Below are 14,245 nucleotides of genomic sequence, written 5' to 3'. Positions count from 1 at the left end.
TCAGTTCTACTATTATTTATTTTTTTAAATATTTTTGAAAAAATATAATTTTTTTACAATATTTTCAACTTAAACACTATTCACACTGAACACGTATGGCAGCTTAACCTACCCAAATATGAAGTTTAAGAAGCCAAAACTGTTCTAGCTTTATTAAAAGAAAAAAGTTGTTGTGCTGTAGACTATTGTGTAGTGATGATTAAACAAAGCAAGGGAAAAGCACCACTCAAATCACTAATGCTAGGGTTTTCTTGGTTAAATCCAGCTATATTAAAGTTGTATGCTAAAAGTTACATAGACAGGGCTATGTATCTGGGTTCTTGGAAGAAATTGTGATGAAACTCACATCTCCTTTAATGTAATCAGGAAGTGAAACATTTCTAACATGATAACATACTGTAAATATAGGAAATTTCCTTCCAATCACTTGGATGTTAGTTCAGTAGCTGAGATCTAGGACTCTGTACAGGTCTGCAAAATTTCTGTTAAAGCTCATGCTGCTTAAAAGCAGCATCAAGTTTTTTTGTTTTTTTTAAGGGGAAAAATTAACATTAGTAACAATACTGATATTCAAAGGAAAGTTAGCTAATTTGCATAACAATCAGATAACCTTGCTTTCATTTTAAAGTTAAGGCATTATCAGGTGCAAACTAGCACCAGTTAACACATCTTTAGCTAAAAACAGACCATCCTTAGCAAATTCCTATTAAAAAGACAGAGTCTGCAGAAGTTTTTATATGTGGTACTTTGTCTCAACTTGACTGGTGCTTCTTACCTCACTGTCTCCTTTGCAAAGAGCCAGGGTCCAATCACGTTTTCATTAAACTTTTGACAGATTTACTTAGTAACAGTCTCAGCACTTTTATTGAGCATGCAAGACTAACAAAACTTTGGCAATGCATAAGTGTAACACAGTGACAAGAAGAGAGCTTTTACAATTAAATCTTCTAATACTGGCTTCACAGTGTGGAAATTGTGCTACATCCACCAAAAGAGGGCCCAGTCTACTCAAATATTTAGTACTTCACCCCAGGAACAAACTCCTTTGCGTTTGGATTCAGATTACTCTTGACCTAAGGAAGGGAAAAACAGAAGTCTAGTTGAATCATTATTTTCATCTTCCACTTTTAAGCTGAATACAATTCTAGGTGGACACCACTACTACGCGCTTACAGATTTAGAACACATCGAGGCATGTAACAGGGTTTTACATGTGCTGAAGGTCTCCATACTCATTAAAAAGCCCACTCTATGTTTGTACCTGCACTATTCACCCTTCATTAGCACCACCCTGGAGGTTTTCATACAACTGAGGGCTCAGTGAGTAAGAAACAAGAACACGGATATACGCATCACATACAGCAACTTTGATTATTGTTGAAAGCCCTTCCTGAAGTTGAACTGTTTAAGTATGTCACAAGGTTTTTAGTTCTTGCTTATTTGAGCAAGAAGAGATTTTTGTTCAAGGAAGTTAAGCCACTTCTGGCAATTAAAAAAAAATACAATGCTCATACGTTAAATTCTTCTGTGCCCGCGAGTACCCTTTCTACCCAGTTGGCAAGCTCTACAAACTTCTGCAGTTATTTTGGTAGCAGTTACAGGTGGGCAGCCAGTATCTCCAAAATGAGCTATTTATTGTTAAGAGAGAAAAGGAGGGTTAGGCTTTTATGTTCTTAACTGAGTTAGAAACTGCTACCTGCATCTCCTTAAGCTTGGAAAAGAGAGTTCTGCATCTGACTTTTTACAGCAGTTATGTGACTTATCTATCAATAACTCCATTACACGTTCTGTTAGGCAACAATGTACAGACTACCCTTTCCTTTTAATTGAGCTCTGGACTGAGAAGCCATACAGCAAGAATCAGCGATATAATCACAGTTTAGCTGGTTTCCTCTTCCTAGAGTTGCTACCAAAAAAATCTGTTGTAGCTTACACGATCAACATCAGATCTGAGAACATGACTTGCATCTACCCAGGACGTGCAAATGTTGAAAGTTGCTGGATTAAAGTCTTGCGGTCCTGCCACTGAATTGCACTTCATGAAGTCAGCATGATTTGCTCATTGCCCTCCATTCATAATAGAGCAGGCATACCCAAACACACCTGAATTTATGCCATGGCCGAGGAAAGGCATCATGCAGTCACGAACAAAACTACTGAACTAGTCACGTCATTTGACGAAACATACCTTACTCAACTGTTCCACATTTCCCCCTCCACCATCGCTATGCATGGTATAAGAGTCACTGGCCTACCTATAAAGGATTTTCTACTGCCATTACCAGAAACAGAAATCAGCCTTGGCCATGGAGAGTTGTCAAGTTTTAGAAATATGGTGAGAAACTGAATTTACCACCAGATCCTCCAGTGATGAGCTGTCACTGATAACAAGGTCATTGAACTGGTCCTGGATTTGATCCATTGTTTGTGGGAGATCACGAGCTGGAATAAACCATTCGTGCTCTTCTTCTTCTTCCAGCATCTCTTGGAAACAGCGCTCAATAAATTCTTCTTCCCACAATTCCTCTTCAATCTACACAATGAGAAGAAACAGCTTTATCAAAGCTATTGAGAGGCTGTGCCTTTATTTCAGGGTCCGTGCACCCACTGACCGTCTTCCTAGCACTGCACTAGGACTTCTGACAGAACAACATATTTCTGCTGTAAGAAGGCAAGCAGCTTTGATTCTTTCACACGTAAAAGTGCATTGTCCCAGGAACTCACGCTGCAGATGAGGACGGCAGGACAACCCATCAGTCCTAGCAGTCTAGCCCACGTGCTTACTGCAGAGAGCTTGCTACCAGCTCAAGGAGAAGCAGAACATAGGTTCCAAGTCAAATTTCAGCTGTGCCACCTAGTTCGGATGGAACCCACCATTTAACTTAGGAGAAGTAGGAGGAAGGGAACCAGGGATGATTTGTGCAGCCGTGCAACTCATGCACTCAAAAGAAAAATGCCCCGTAAGACCCTTGAAAAAAATTACTGCCTCTCCCTAGGAGCGGGGAATAACAAGCATCTCCTAGGCTGTACTTTACATTTTCACACAATGTAGTTCTCATAAGAAACTCCACATGATCATAGCAGTCATTAAGAACGTTGACCTGCAGTACAAATCAGCTGACGCAGAACTGACATGCGCTGCTGAACACAGATTAAAGGAAAGTTTTGCTTGGTTGTTCAGTAAACAAGCTTTGGAAGGAGATGATCCTGACAAGTTTTGTGCGTCCTACATCACAGTACTTGGATGGGAGAGCATGGAAATAGAAGCTGACATGAATGACTTGCCAGACATTAGGTGGGGGAGGTGGAATTCAGACCAGATTAAGTGCATTTAATGGAAGCTTCAACAAGTTTTTCCATCTATCCTCCACCCTGAAAAATCAAACGTGCACTAGATCCTGTGATGGAAGTAGAGCTACACGCGAGAAACACAAACTCAAAAAAGTTAGCATCGGAACTCGGGATTCCCATAAAATCCAGGCCCTCTATCCTTGAGGCAAGCGCGGTCACCAGCTCCCTTAGTACTAAAGGGACATGGTACACAGCTCTTGGGGAACAAGGACTCATTACCATATGCTCCAAGTGACTGTCCAGACAATTCAAACCCTGCATGAAACAGTGACTTACTAATTTCTTCAGATAACCCAGTGCAAAAGCACCCTGCATGGGCAGATTAGTACTCCAGCTTCCAATCCTTCTTTTGATGTACTGTCTCCTTCCTGTGCGTGGGTAAAGGAAACCGTGGGCACACAGTCACAAGTCAGTATTACAACAGGGGTTGCCCAACTCCAGGTGTTTTGTTACATTGCTGCACATCTACAGGTGCCTCCAATGGCAGTTCCAGAAGTACTAAAAAACACTTCATTCCCCAAATGGCTTGAAAGTAATATCGGCACAGTTTGTATTCTCCATTCAAAGTTTTGACTTGTTCAGCTTCACAGAGGGATGTGCCTACAGGGACAAGATAACAGGATCTCGCATGGTATTTGCCTGCCTGAATAAAAGCAATCTCCTCTCATGCTCCCATCCTTGTTCTCTCAAAATGGAGTCTGTATGTGATAAATAGTTAATTCACTGCACAACTCTCAGTTCATTCCCCAAGTACTGCACATCCTGTATGCTAAGTAGAGCAGAGTCCCTGAGGAGGAAGAAACCCACCAAACAGGATACAACGTTGAGACCATCCTGGCATCCGCACAAGAGAATATAGACTTCGTGAGCAGCCTGAATTTGAGATTAGCTTTGTACCTACTTGCACCCAATAAAGAACTCTAAGGAGAGAGCAGGAGACGTGTTTCACAAGCTTACGCTTCTGAGCCTTCAGCACTGCCACACTACTGCAGTACAGAGAAAGCAAGCAATTTGAGCAACAAGACCAAGCAACGATTACTATGAAAAGGAGAATGGAAAGGGGGGGGCTGTCCTCAACTCCACAGGAAGCAAAACTGCACCCAGATACAAGGTGGAAGATGAAATCAAAGCTTCCTTCCAATCAGATCGCAAAGGCCAGCTTTAAGGTACTTTCCGTAAGTATTAAGCAACCCGAACAGAACCGTCACCAAATAACTATGCTCACCAACTCCCTTAATAACAGCCCTGTTGACAAGGCACATTTGCACCTGAACTTATCCAGTTTGCAGCTACCACACCTGGCATGCTTTCACAAGCTAAGAGTCTCAACAACTCAGTACCCTAACAAGATCAGGGCCTTCCAACGGGCCACTGGTCAAGTCTGTCAACTATATATTTTTTGCTCCCTCCTGCAGAAGTACGGAATTAACAGATGTGTGAGAACATTCTGCACTACTTCTATTTTCCAACAAATTCACAGAAAATAAATATTTATTGGTAGAGAAACCATATTTGTCCCCAGAATCGTTCTAGCAAGCCTATCTAAAAACTCTGGCTCTAAAGGGTTCCCAGTCCTGTACACTGGTTGTTAGGCCACAGCACCTCTCCTTTAAGCTAGAAAATAGCAAAGCACACCACAACACATCTGTACAGGAAAACAACTTGCCTGCCTGTTAAATTCCTCTTCGTTTTCCATCCACATGTACTCCGCAAAGGGATTGTCATCTTCATGAGAATGACCATTTATAATCACATCTTCATTGATGATGCTTGGGCTAGTACTGCTGCGACTTGGATCTTTCATGGCTGCGTCTTTGATCTGAAGTCTACAATTAAGAAATGCAGTAATTAAAGATGTGCACGTTCACTCATCACCCTACTTCTGCACAGATCCTGCCCAAGGGAAAGCTGCACCTATATTTCAGGGCTCCAGATAGCCTTAACATGGTGGTAGTAGGGTGTGTAAAAAACACATAAAATTGAGTTCTGATAATAAGCCACCATCATAACAAGCGGAAGAACATCAGAAGCTCTGTGTTTATCGTATACAGATTAGAGAGACTTCCCCGAATTAAACTTCCCCAAATCAACAAGAGCCAAGCACCAAGGCTGATGAAAAGGGGCCAGGAAAAGAGAAAAAAAAAAAAAAAAAAAAAAAGAAAGCATGCATACCTGCCAAGAGGAGGAGAGTATTTGAGGCAACATTCAGGAAACAAAGGAAAATTTGCTTTCCTAAATACATTTAAAACTCTCACCTGCATTTTTACCAAGCTTCCCTGGAAATAAACTGCCCAGTGTCCATACTGTTACAGAGACAGCATGCAACACTCGGCGGGATTTTTCCAAGGAAAGCCATGATTGGGAAAACTTCAGTGTAACTTTTAGACTATCCAAGTTCAGCTGCAAGATCTTATATGTGGTTGCATGAACCAACTTGCATGGCCATTTCATTGCTCAGAAACCCTGCAAGCCCTCAGAGGCAGAAGCTATGATGCAGTGATTCTTCATAGAGGCAATTTGGCACTACAGTTCTTGTAGCTAGTCCATTAGCAAAAGCCCACTGATTGGGAAGTTTCAGATAAAGGCAACACCAGAACGAACCAGAAGACAGTACGTGCTTGCCTCTCATCCCACTTCATTAACATGGACTGAGTCACGTCTGGAGAACGCTCAACTTTCCTGCGTGTCCACAATATGTCATACCACAACGTCCTGAACTCAAGGAATGAAGGTACAGTTGGTAAGAGTGTTTTGTTCCACCTAACCACAACTACAACAAAGCAGGACAAATCTCAAGCGTAGTCTGAATCTTTGTCAGAACAATGGTATTGCAGCCTTTCCTTAAGGCGTAGTAAGCCGTACAAGTTCAGATACCCAAGTCCGTTCATATCCAAGGCGTGATTATTTTTATATATATACACACACCCCCACATATACATACGTATACATTAAAAAACCCTCTCTATGTTGTAATCCAAATGTCATAGCTTTTCTTCCCTCCCATACCACGTTTAAGTACAGATACTAACGTTGGAGAATATTTTGACTACAGAATGCAAAGTGTGAGGCAATGACCTAAAATAATAATAAAAATCACATACATCCCACAACTTGAATGCTTCTTTTATCTTTCGGTATTTTTTTTGGGGGGGGGAGGGGGAGGAAGAAGGGGCAGTGATAGCTTCCAGAAGCCCAACTTTTCCTACGCCATGTCTTCATGAAGTCAGGTTTGTTCTGTAACATTACTCATTTGCAATTGATAGCAATTTCAAATTTAGGACTGAAGATGGCCAAAGATTTGCAATGAAACAATGCAGCAGTGAGCAAAATATTTTTGTTTCATTACCGAGTCAACTTTGTAGCTAGTACTCCACTTGTCAAACTGCAGTAGAAGAGGATATCAAAATACAGCCTCCATGGTTACTACGACACCAGTGCTTAACACAGGGCAGCTCCTGTTTTCCTCTTCACGTGCCAGTTGACCCTATTATCTATGGGATGCATGTAAGTTTTGGTTCAATATCTTGTTCTTGATAATGCCAGGTCAAAAACCTGCTACATCCAAATGATCAATTAAGAAAAACACAGTGAAGAAAAAAGGAACTTCCCTGGTTTATTCTATTTAAGGTTTTCAATCAAAGGCAAAACCAAGTACGGAAGTCAGTTTAACTCCCTAGGAAATATCAAAAATGAGATCAGAAACTAGAGTACTCTAGTAACAGATAACAGGTTATTTTTGATGTTCTTTCAAAACAAACTTGCAAAGGAGTACAGCTAGCATTTAACATAAAACAGGAAAAGACATTGCATTTGACATCCCAATTCAAGCTTGAAATTCTTTTTAACACCTGCAGATGTTCACAAGCTTACCAACAGGACTGAACGAAATAAAAGACTTCAAAGTCTAAAATGCCTAATTAATTTCTTCTTTTATTGGCAAGTGTATTCACTGTTTCTTTTGTGGAGGGAATATTAATATTCCACTGGGCTTTCTGCACATCAACAATTTACAGCACAGGTGATTAACTCTGCATGAACAGGGCAAGGCACTCAGGCCAAGTTGCAGGGAAGTTCTGTATAGAAAACACTGTATCCAGACAATTCCATAAAGGTGAAAAAGCCTTGTTTTTGTAAAAGTCTGAAAGGTTGATCTGTTGAATCATGGGCTAGTTTTCCCAGTTACCAGGCATTAAAGCAGAACCCAAGCTATTTTATTTATAAGGAAGGGAAGGGAAGTGCAGTATTTCACTCTTGGACTAAAATAACTTTTTCCATTACTGCTCAAGAATGATGCTGATCATTATTTTCAAAAAAAATATATGAGGCTTTAACCTGAACATATGACATTTATGCCACCAGAAAGATATCTGATGAAACGCTAAGTCTGCTAATGTTTTTCCCTAGGCAAACGTGTAAACAAACATTTATTCTGCATTAATACTAAGCAAGCCCCAGGCCAGTGCATTAGTCACAGCACTCCTTGTAATTTGATTTTTTGCAGCTTGTAATAAAACATACTGCATAGGGAGTTTTTCATTTCACCGTTTCAAGATACAAATCAGCCTGCCTTCTATGCTATGTTTGTGAGAATAAAATTAGTCTCAACTGCTTCACCAGCATCTGATACAGTCCTTTTAGTGGTGAGCTACAGGCAATTCCAAAGAAGGAGAGTCAAAGGCCAGTTTAGTCTCGCAAAAAGTCACAATCCCAAGCCAAGGTTGCTGTGGAAAACAAGACACAGTGAAAGGCAACACTACAGTCAAGAATAAAAATAAGCAATTTTCTATCTGGGAACAGATGGGGAGTAGAGGGCCTCGAGGTTCCTTCCAGTAAAACAAGCAATACAACATTAGCAGTGCTGGGAAATAGAGGATATGGAGAAAATATACTACCATAATGATATCTTCTTTTTGAACACTGGCCTGGCTTTTGGTGCTCACTCAGTCTCAAACTATTCCAGGATTTGGGGGGCAGGAAGGGGGAAGTGGGGGAATGTGAACAAGCGAGGAGAGAGCAGAAAAAAACAGGGTAAGCGCATAACGAAAGACTGAAAAACAGGATTTATCTTAGGAACAAAGTCAGAAGCTAAGCATCTCATACCCATACCAACAGAACTTCCAGGTGAATGAAGTGAAAGAAAAGTGCTTTCGCTACAAAATAAAGGGAGGAACCCGTTATTCTAGAATATCATTAAGTTCCATTAATTTATCTGCTTTTCTGAATTTTGTTATGTTTATAGCAAGGAAAAGACCTAGACCAACCACCATCAATATACAAAGCTCTGCGATTGAAGACTTGGTGTTTAAGTGCCAACCACAGAAGAGGATTATTAACACCTCCTTCGGAAGGTAAGGTCAATGGGTCTAACTCCATTTGGCAAAACAAAGGTCTCCTTACCCTTAAAAAAGTAATTCCCCACCAGCATCCCAAAGCAAGGCAGACCAGCAAGCAGCACATTAAGATTTTAGCAGCAGCTGAAGTTTAAGCAAAGCTGTATTAGTAGAGTAGGGAATACTTTGCACACCTGCGGAAGATAAGCGTTATTTGTTTACTCAGTGGTGAACACTCTTCTGACTCAGGGGTGCTGGCCAAGTCTCTCGTTATCTAATTAGATTAGCAACAGGCAGTTATCAACTGATTATATTGTGTTTAATAGTTTCCTTAATCAAATTCATGAAGGATGCCAAGGCAACCTCGCACAAGCACTTCAGAGTTTCACGTTTAAGCCCATTCATTTCACAGCACGCCAGGACTAACTCCAAAACCAAGTCGGTGGTAAGCAGCACAGCTGCTGCAGCTACGACAACTTCTGCTGAGAACCGGACAGTCGACTCGGTTAATTAAATCTCTTGAAAGCGGAGAAACTTTACTTCCTAAAAAGCACGTAAAGCTGTTCCCAGCGTCTATGTTTTCAGGTAACACTGAGCAATGGCACGAATAGCATGTACCCCCTAAGGCCGCACAGGGAAAACCCGCTTTTTGACGCGGGGCTGCACCGAGCTCGGCAGCCGCCTCTTGGCGGCTATCAGCGCCGTTACCGAGCTGCGGCCCGGGGGAGGTGGGGGCGTCACGGGCGGCCCCAGGCCGCGGGCCGCCCCCCCCGCGCAGCACACGGCTCGGCGGCGCGTCCCGCCCCGGGGCGGAGGGCCCGCGGGGCCGGGGCCGGTCGGGCCGGGGCCGAGGCCGGCTCCCCCCCGCGCTTTGTTCGCCACCAGCGCCCGCCCCCGCGCCGCGGTGGGGGGGTGCTATCCCGTCGGCCCCCGCGGCTGCCAGCAGCTCCCCCCCCCCTCCCTCCGAGGGACCCGGATGGAGACTGGAAACAATGGAGGCGGGCGGGCGCGCGGGGCGGCCCAGCCGCGCGGCCCGCTGCTGAACAAGGCCGTCCCCGCCGCCGCGCCGCCCGCCCGGCCCCCCCCCCGCCGCCGGGGAGGGGCCGCCCCCGCCGCCGCCGCCGCCCGGCCCCCAGCGCGCCCGCCGCCGCCGCTCGGGCCTACCTGCGCGGAGAGCGAAGGGCCGCGGGTGCGCACGCCGGCTCCGAGCTGCTCTGCCGCCGCCGCCGCCTCGTCGCCGCTCTCGCTCGGGCTCCGCTCTCTCCACCCCGCTCCCCCTCCAAACACAACAGCCTGGCCGGACGTGAAGTCACTTCCGCTACCTGTGTGACCGCACAAGCCCCGCCCCCCGCTCCCCCGGAACCAGACGGAGGACCGAGGCCGGCCCGCCGAGCGTGCGGAGCGCCCGGCCGCCGGCCTGGGGCGGGGCGGGGGGGGCGCGCTGCACGCTGGGAGCTGTAGTCCTTCGCGAGCGCTGCCGCCATCTTGGAAATTCGGGCTGGTCGCGAATGCAGGGCCGCGCTGCATGCTGGACCTCGTAGTTCTTGGGGAACGGCTGGCGGCGCTACCTGCCATTTTGAGCGTTGGCGTGAGGCATGCCGGGACTCGTAGTCCCGGAGGAGGGCGGCGAGCCTCCATCTTGTAGCGCCAGGTTAGGATGGAGGCGGCGCGGTGCAGGCCCCGCTGCCGCACACGCTTCCCCCGCGGCCCGCCCGCCTCAGCGGTCCCGACCAGCGGCCCCGGTCCGGGCCGAAGGCAGGCGGCCAGCACAGGCTTGTCCTGCAGAGCTGCCACTGGCAGCTTGTCCCCACGCCGGCTTTGCACGGACATGGCGCTAATAAGGTATAATTAAAATACAGGGTCAGAACTTCCCCTAAAATTTATTTCCACCATAGAGACTCTGGCTTGATCTGTAACGATCCTCCCATACGTATGTTTCTAAAATAAATGTTGGAGCAGAACCATTCCAAGAAAAACGTGCCCAAAAAGCACACTGCGTCTAAGGAACCTGCCACCCCAGGGCGCTGCTCCAGACGGGAGCTCTTCTCCCTGCGTTTCAGGGTGACCCCGCAGGCAGAGCCCTAGGAAGTGCCCCGGCGCCTGGGGCGGCGGGCAGCTCCGTCCGGCCCGGCCCCGCTCGAGGCAGCCTCCCACGCGCAGCCAGCAGCGGCGCCGGGCAGCCGAGGCCAGGCGAGCTGCCTCTGCCCCGGCTCCAGCTGCGCGCTCGGGGCCTGGGACGGTGTGAAATCCCCGCTGGTTACAGGAGCTTCGCGCCTCGGAGGCTGCAGGATCTCCTTTCCTAAGGCTGCAGTTTTGCTAGAGCCGAATTTGGCGCTCTGCCTCCTGTCTCAAGTTTACTCGCCCAGGCCAGGCGTTGGCCACGTTGGGCTGGTTTATCACACGCTGCTCTCTTGTTCCTTACTGTAAATAACTTGCAGCTCCTATTACTGCCTGAAAGATGAGAGGCTGCTGAGAAAGAAAAGGCTGCGAGTGTCTAGGCAAGCACCGAGGATCTAATCTGGTATCAATCATGCTAAGAAACAAGTAGTCCTTAAAAACTCTTCCAGTTCAGGGCAAACCTGCCAAGCTGCTCTGTTTGCAAGGGGTCTTGTACAGTGTTGCTGTAACACAGGGACCAACGCAGTAGCTTAAGCAGCAGCTTAAGCAACGCAGCAGCTTAAGCAACTGAGTTAGAGTTGATGCGAGCAAACAATTTTTGATCTCTCGATTTGGCTAAGCATAGAGGGCATGTATACTGAAGAACGGGGATGGGAAAAGACTTTTGGGGAACATGAACTAGAAAAAGTTGCCAGGTTGCACCTTAACTATTCTCAAACCTTTTTCAGTCTGCTTGGGGACATCAGGCCACTTCAGCAAAGAACTGATCCCTGGGTTTCACAGAGAGCATAGAAATTTAATACTTTTTAAACACTTTTTTAACATGATGGCTGTTTAAAAAACCAATCCTTCTGCACAAGACTCATGAGTTTTAAGGCCTTAGGTTAAGGAACGAGGAGATAATCAACTTCATCAGAAATCTTTTTTCAGGAACCTCCATTAAGCGCCTGACCTTCAACCCTATCTTCCCTTACCTCCCTCCCCTTCTTTTTTAAAGGTAGGTGGAAAATTTTCTACAGGAAGAAATGACTCCCCTTCAAACACTTGCTGCTTACAGAGGGCACAGACATTTCAACAAAGATCAGAGCCACGCTGTGCTTCTAGTGGTGTTTCCCACCCTTTACAGTACAGCCTTTTGCTGTCCCCTAGCCTTCCCAATCATCAAAATCAAAGAATCATCAAAGAAACTGGACCACCAATTGAGTTAAAGACTCTTTGTCCCAATGTTAAGACTGCCAATTAAGTCACTGATACAAACCTAATATACTCTAACTTGATCTGGAATCAAAATACAATGCAGGAAAACAATCTCCACTCAACATCAGTCTTGGTACTGCAGACTCATAAACTAACTGCTGTAAAAAGCAGACTGCCTGCCCAACAACAAATTAGGAAATACATGGCAGAGAACGTTTCTGCTCACAACAGCAAAGCCCCGAAGTGTATGTAACTGAGGACTAAATTGCACAGAAACTACAAAGTCATTCTGCACTAACAGGAAAACTGCCATTAAGGTGGTTAAAAAGTTACCAACACGAACAGAATTTGTCAGGCAGCAAGACCATTTAGTGAGCTAGCAATGTACAGACTAGCCAGATAAACTTAGCTCTTTGCCTTACCACCTGTTAGGCTGGAAAGCCTCTTGCGCTATCAAAACGTTCTTGTGGGCTGCTTTACAAGGAGGAAAGAAGCTGTTTGAAAACAACGCAATTTCATTACCTTTGCTCTGCCCCTTACTTCCTCCCTTCCAAATCTGAGCAAGGGAATAACTAATTCCTCATAAATAGTTGGTCTCCCAGAGTGGATTTAAAATCTGGGGTTTCTTGGATTTTCTGTGGGTTAAATTTCTCCGTTGAATCAAACATTTCTAATGACTTCACTGGTCCTTCAGTCACTGTTAGTAACTTCTTTACAGGGCTTGCCTGTGAGCTCTCTCCACAGCCCATCATTCTTAGGCTCACTAAATGCTTGCCTTCTAGCTAAGCATGACCTTAAAACATCCCTGGCAAGTACCGGGGATACTCTAAAATCAAACCCGCTCTGTTCTTAGCTTCTACGATGTCCAACTACATCTTAGTAAATCCAGCGTTACATGCGGCCTTTTGAGCTATAGCGGAGCCTTCTCCTATTCATTTCCCCTAGACTCGGCAGGCCCAGGGCCTAGTTGCATCTCTGCTGAAACATACCCTACGCAAAGAAACGACAGCGTCTGTAGTTGTTTTCCGAGAAGCTGAAATTCATATGTGAAAGCTGGCATCTGAATTACACAGCCAACATCTAATATTTCATGCTGAAGGATCTCATGTTCTACTCGATTTCTCCCTCACCTCCTTAAAGATGCAAACTGATACAATTATTTCCAAAGACTTGGTAACCCACAGCAAGATCTGCCCTCAAGATTAAGTTCTGCTGAAGCCTTCTTTCCATCAGAAATAAGTGTAATACATGCATTCATTCCATATCCTTAACATGTAAACAGAAGACACTTATCAATGGTAGATTAGTTGTGACTTATTTCCTTATGTATGCAAATGTCATCTTACACGTGCGTAGCTGTGAAGGCTTTTCTATACAGCCTGCCAAGGCTTTGAAAGTGCACGTGTTGGGCATCTAGCTTCCACTGATTTCAGCAACTGAGTTAAAGTTGATGTGAGCAAACGATTTTTGATCTCTCGATTTGGACTATGCCCTAATTGCTTTAGGCCTGATTCCTTATGTTTAGATACTTTACATGATGCATTATCTTCAGTTTAATCCCTGACAGTTATACAGGTTAAAATTTACCACAGACTGAGGACACTAGATGCAAGATCACTGAACTGCATAGCTATTTAAGATGTGCTTAATAGGTAAGTAAAGGCTACTTTGGAAATAAAATACTACTAAAGCTCTGTATGTCTTAATAGATTAATCTTAAGTGCATATGTCGTAAGGAAATATTGTTAAATTGCTTGGGGTGGAGAGGGAGAGAACGGGAACCTTGTAATTCTGCCTTTCTCCCTTCAAAATAAACTCCTATCTACCATCTTTAGAGAAGTAGGATGAGTGCCAAACATTAAATGAACGCTTTGAAGTCAAGTCCTCTGCTTGACTGATGAACTAAACAGCCTCTTGGAGATGGATGAATGAGAAATGTCATTCTGTGCAAGCAGGTCCAAGTACCTCCTTGTGACTAGCAGCCAAAATTGTCCTCTTGCAGGACTTCTGTTGCGTGTACTCCAAATTTCTTTTGGAAATAAGCAGCAGAGTAGTTCTAAGACTAAACACCTTCACCACATTATGTTTAATTGTTTCGTTGTTCATCAGTTTTGTAAAAACACAACCAGTACTTTACATACTAAGGAACGCCATGGATAAAGCAGTAACTTAGGTTGTTAAAAGTAGTGCAAGAATGAATCCCTGCACATTAAATATTTCAGTTTAAAAATTTGGATCTGCTGTTTAAA

General features: G+C 44.8%; 1 protein-coding gene across 2 annotated transcripts; it reads right to left on the bottom strand.

Annotated features, from left to right (window-relative positions):
- PAIP2 (poly(A) binding protein interacting protein 2) lies at positions 1 to 10,028 on the bottom strand. Of its 2 annotated transcripts, XM_068960228.1 has the most exons (5): positions 9,846 to 10,015; positions 5,953 to 6,063; positions 5,018 to 5,177; positions 2,354 to 2,533; positions 1 to 1,073 (listed from the first exon to the last, which is right to left on the bottom strand). In XM_068960228.1, exons 3-5 carry the CDS (start codon positions 5,153 to 5,155, stop codon positions 1,017 to 1,019), a joined length of 375 nt encoding a protein of 124 aa, XP_068816329.1. In that variant the 5' UTR covers positions 5,156 to 5,177; positions 5,953 to 6,063; positions 9,846 to 10,015; the 3' UTR covers positions 1 to 1,016. The 2 variants fall into 2 exon arrangements, with proteins under 2 accessions (XP_068816329.1, XP_068816330.1); XM_068960229.1 differs by lacking the exon at positions 5,953 to 6,063 and having other exon boundaries at positions 9,846 to 10,028.
- Between the last annotated feature and the right edge of the window lie 4,217 nt (positions 10,029 to 14,245).

The sequence above is a fragment of the Struthio camelus genome, chromosome 13 (assembly GCF_040807025.1).
Source record: "Struthio camelus isolate bStrCam1 chromosome 13, bStrCam1.hap1, whole genome shotgun sequence".
In the NCBI taxonomy this organism is placed as follows: Eukaryota; Metazoa; Chordata; class Aves; order Struthioniformes; family Struthionidae; genus Struthio; species Struthio camelus.
The sequence above is the reverse complement of the archived record's forward strand: the minus strand, read 5'-3'. Positions and strand labels throughout refer to the sequence as shown.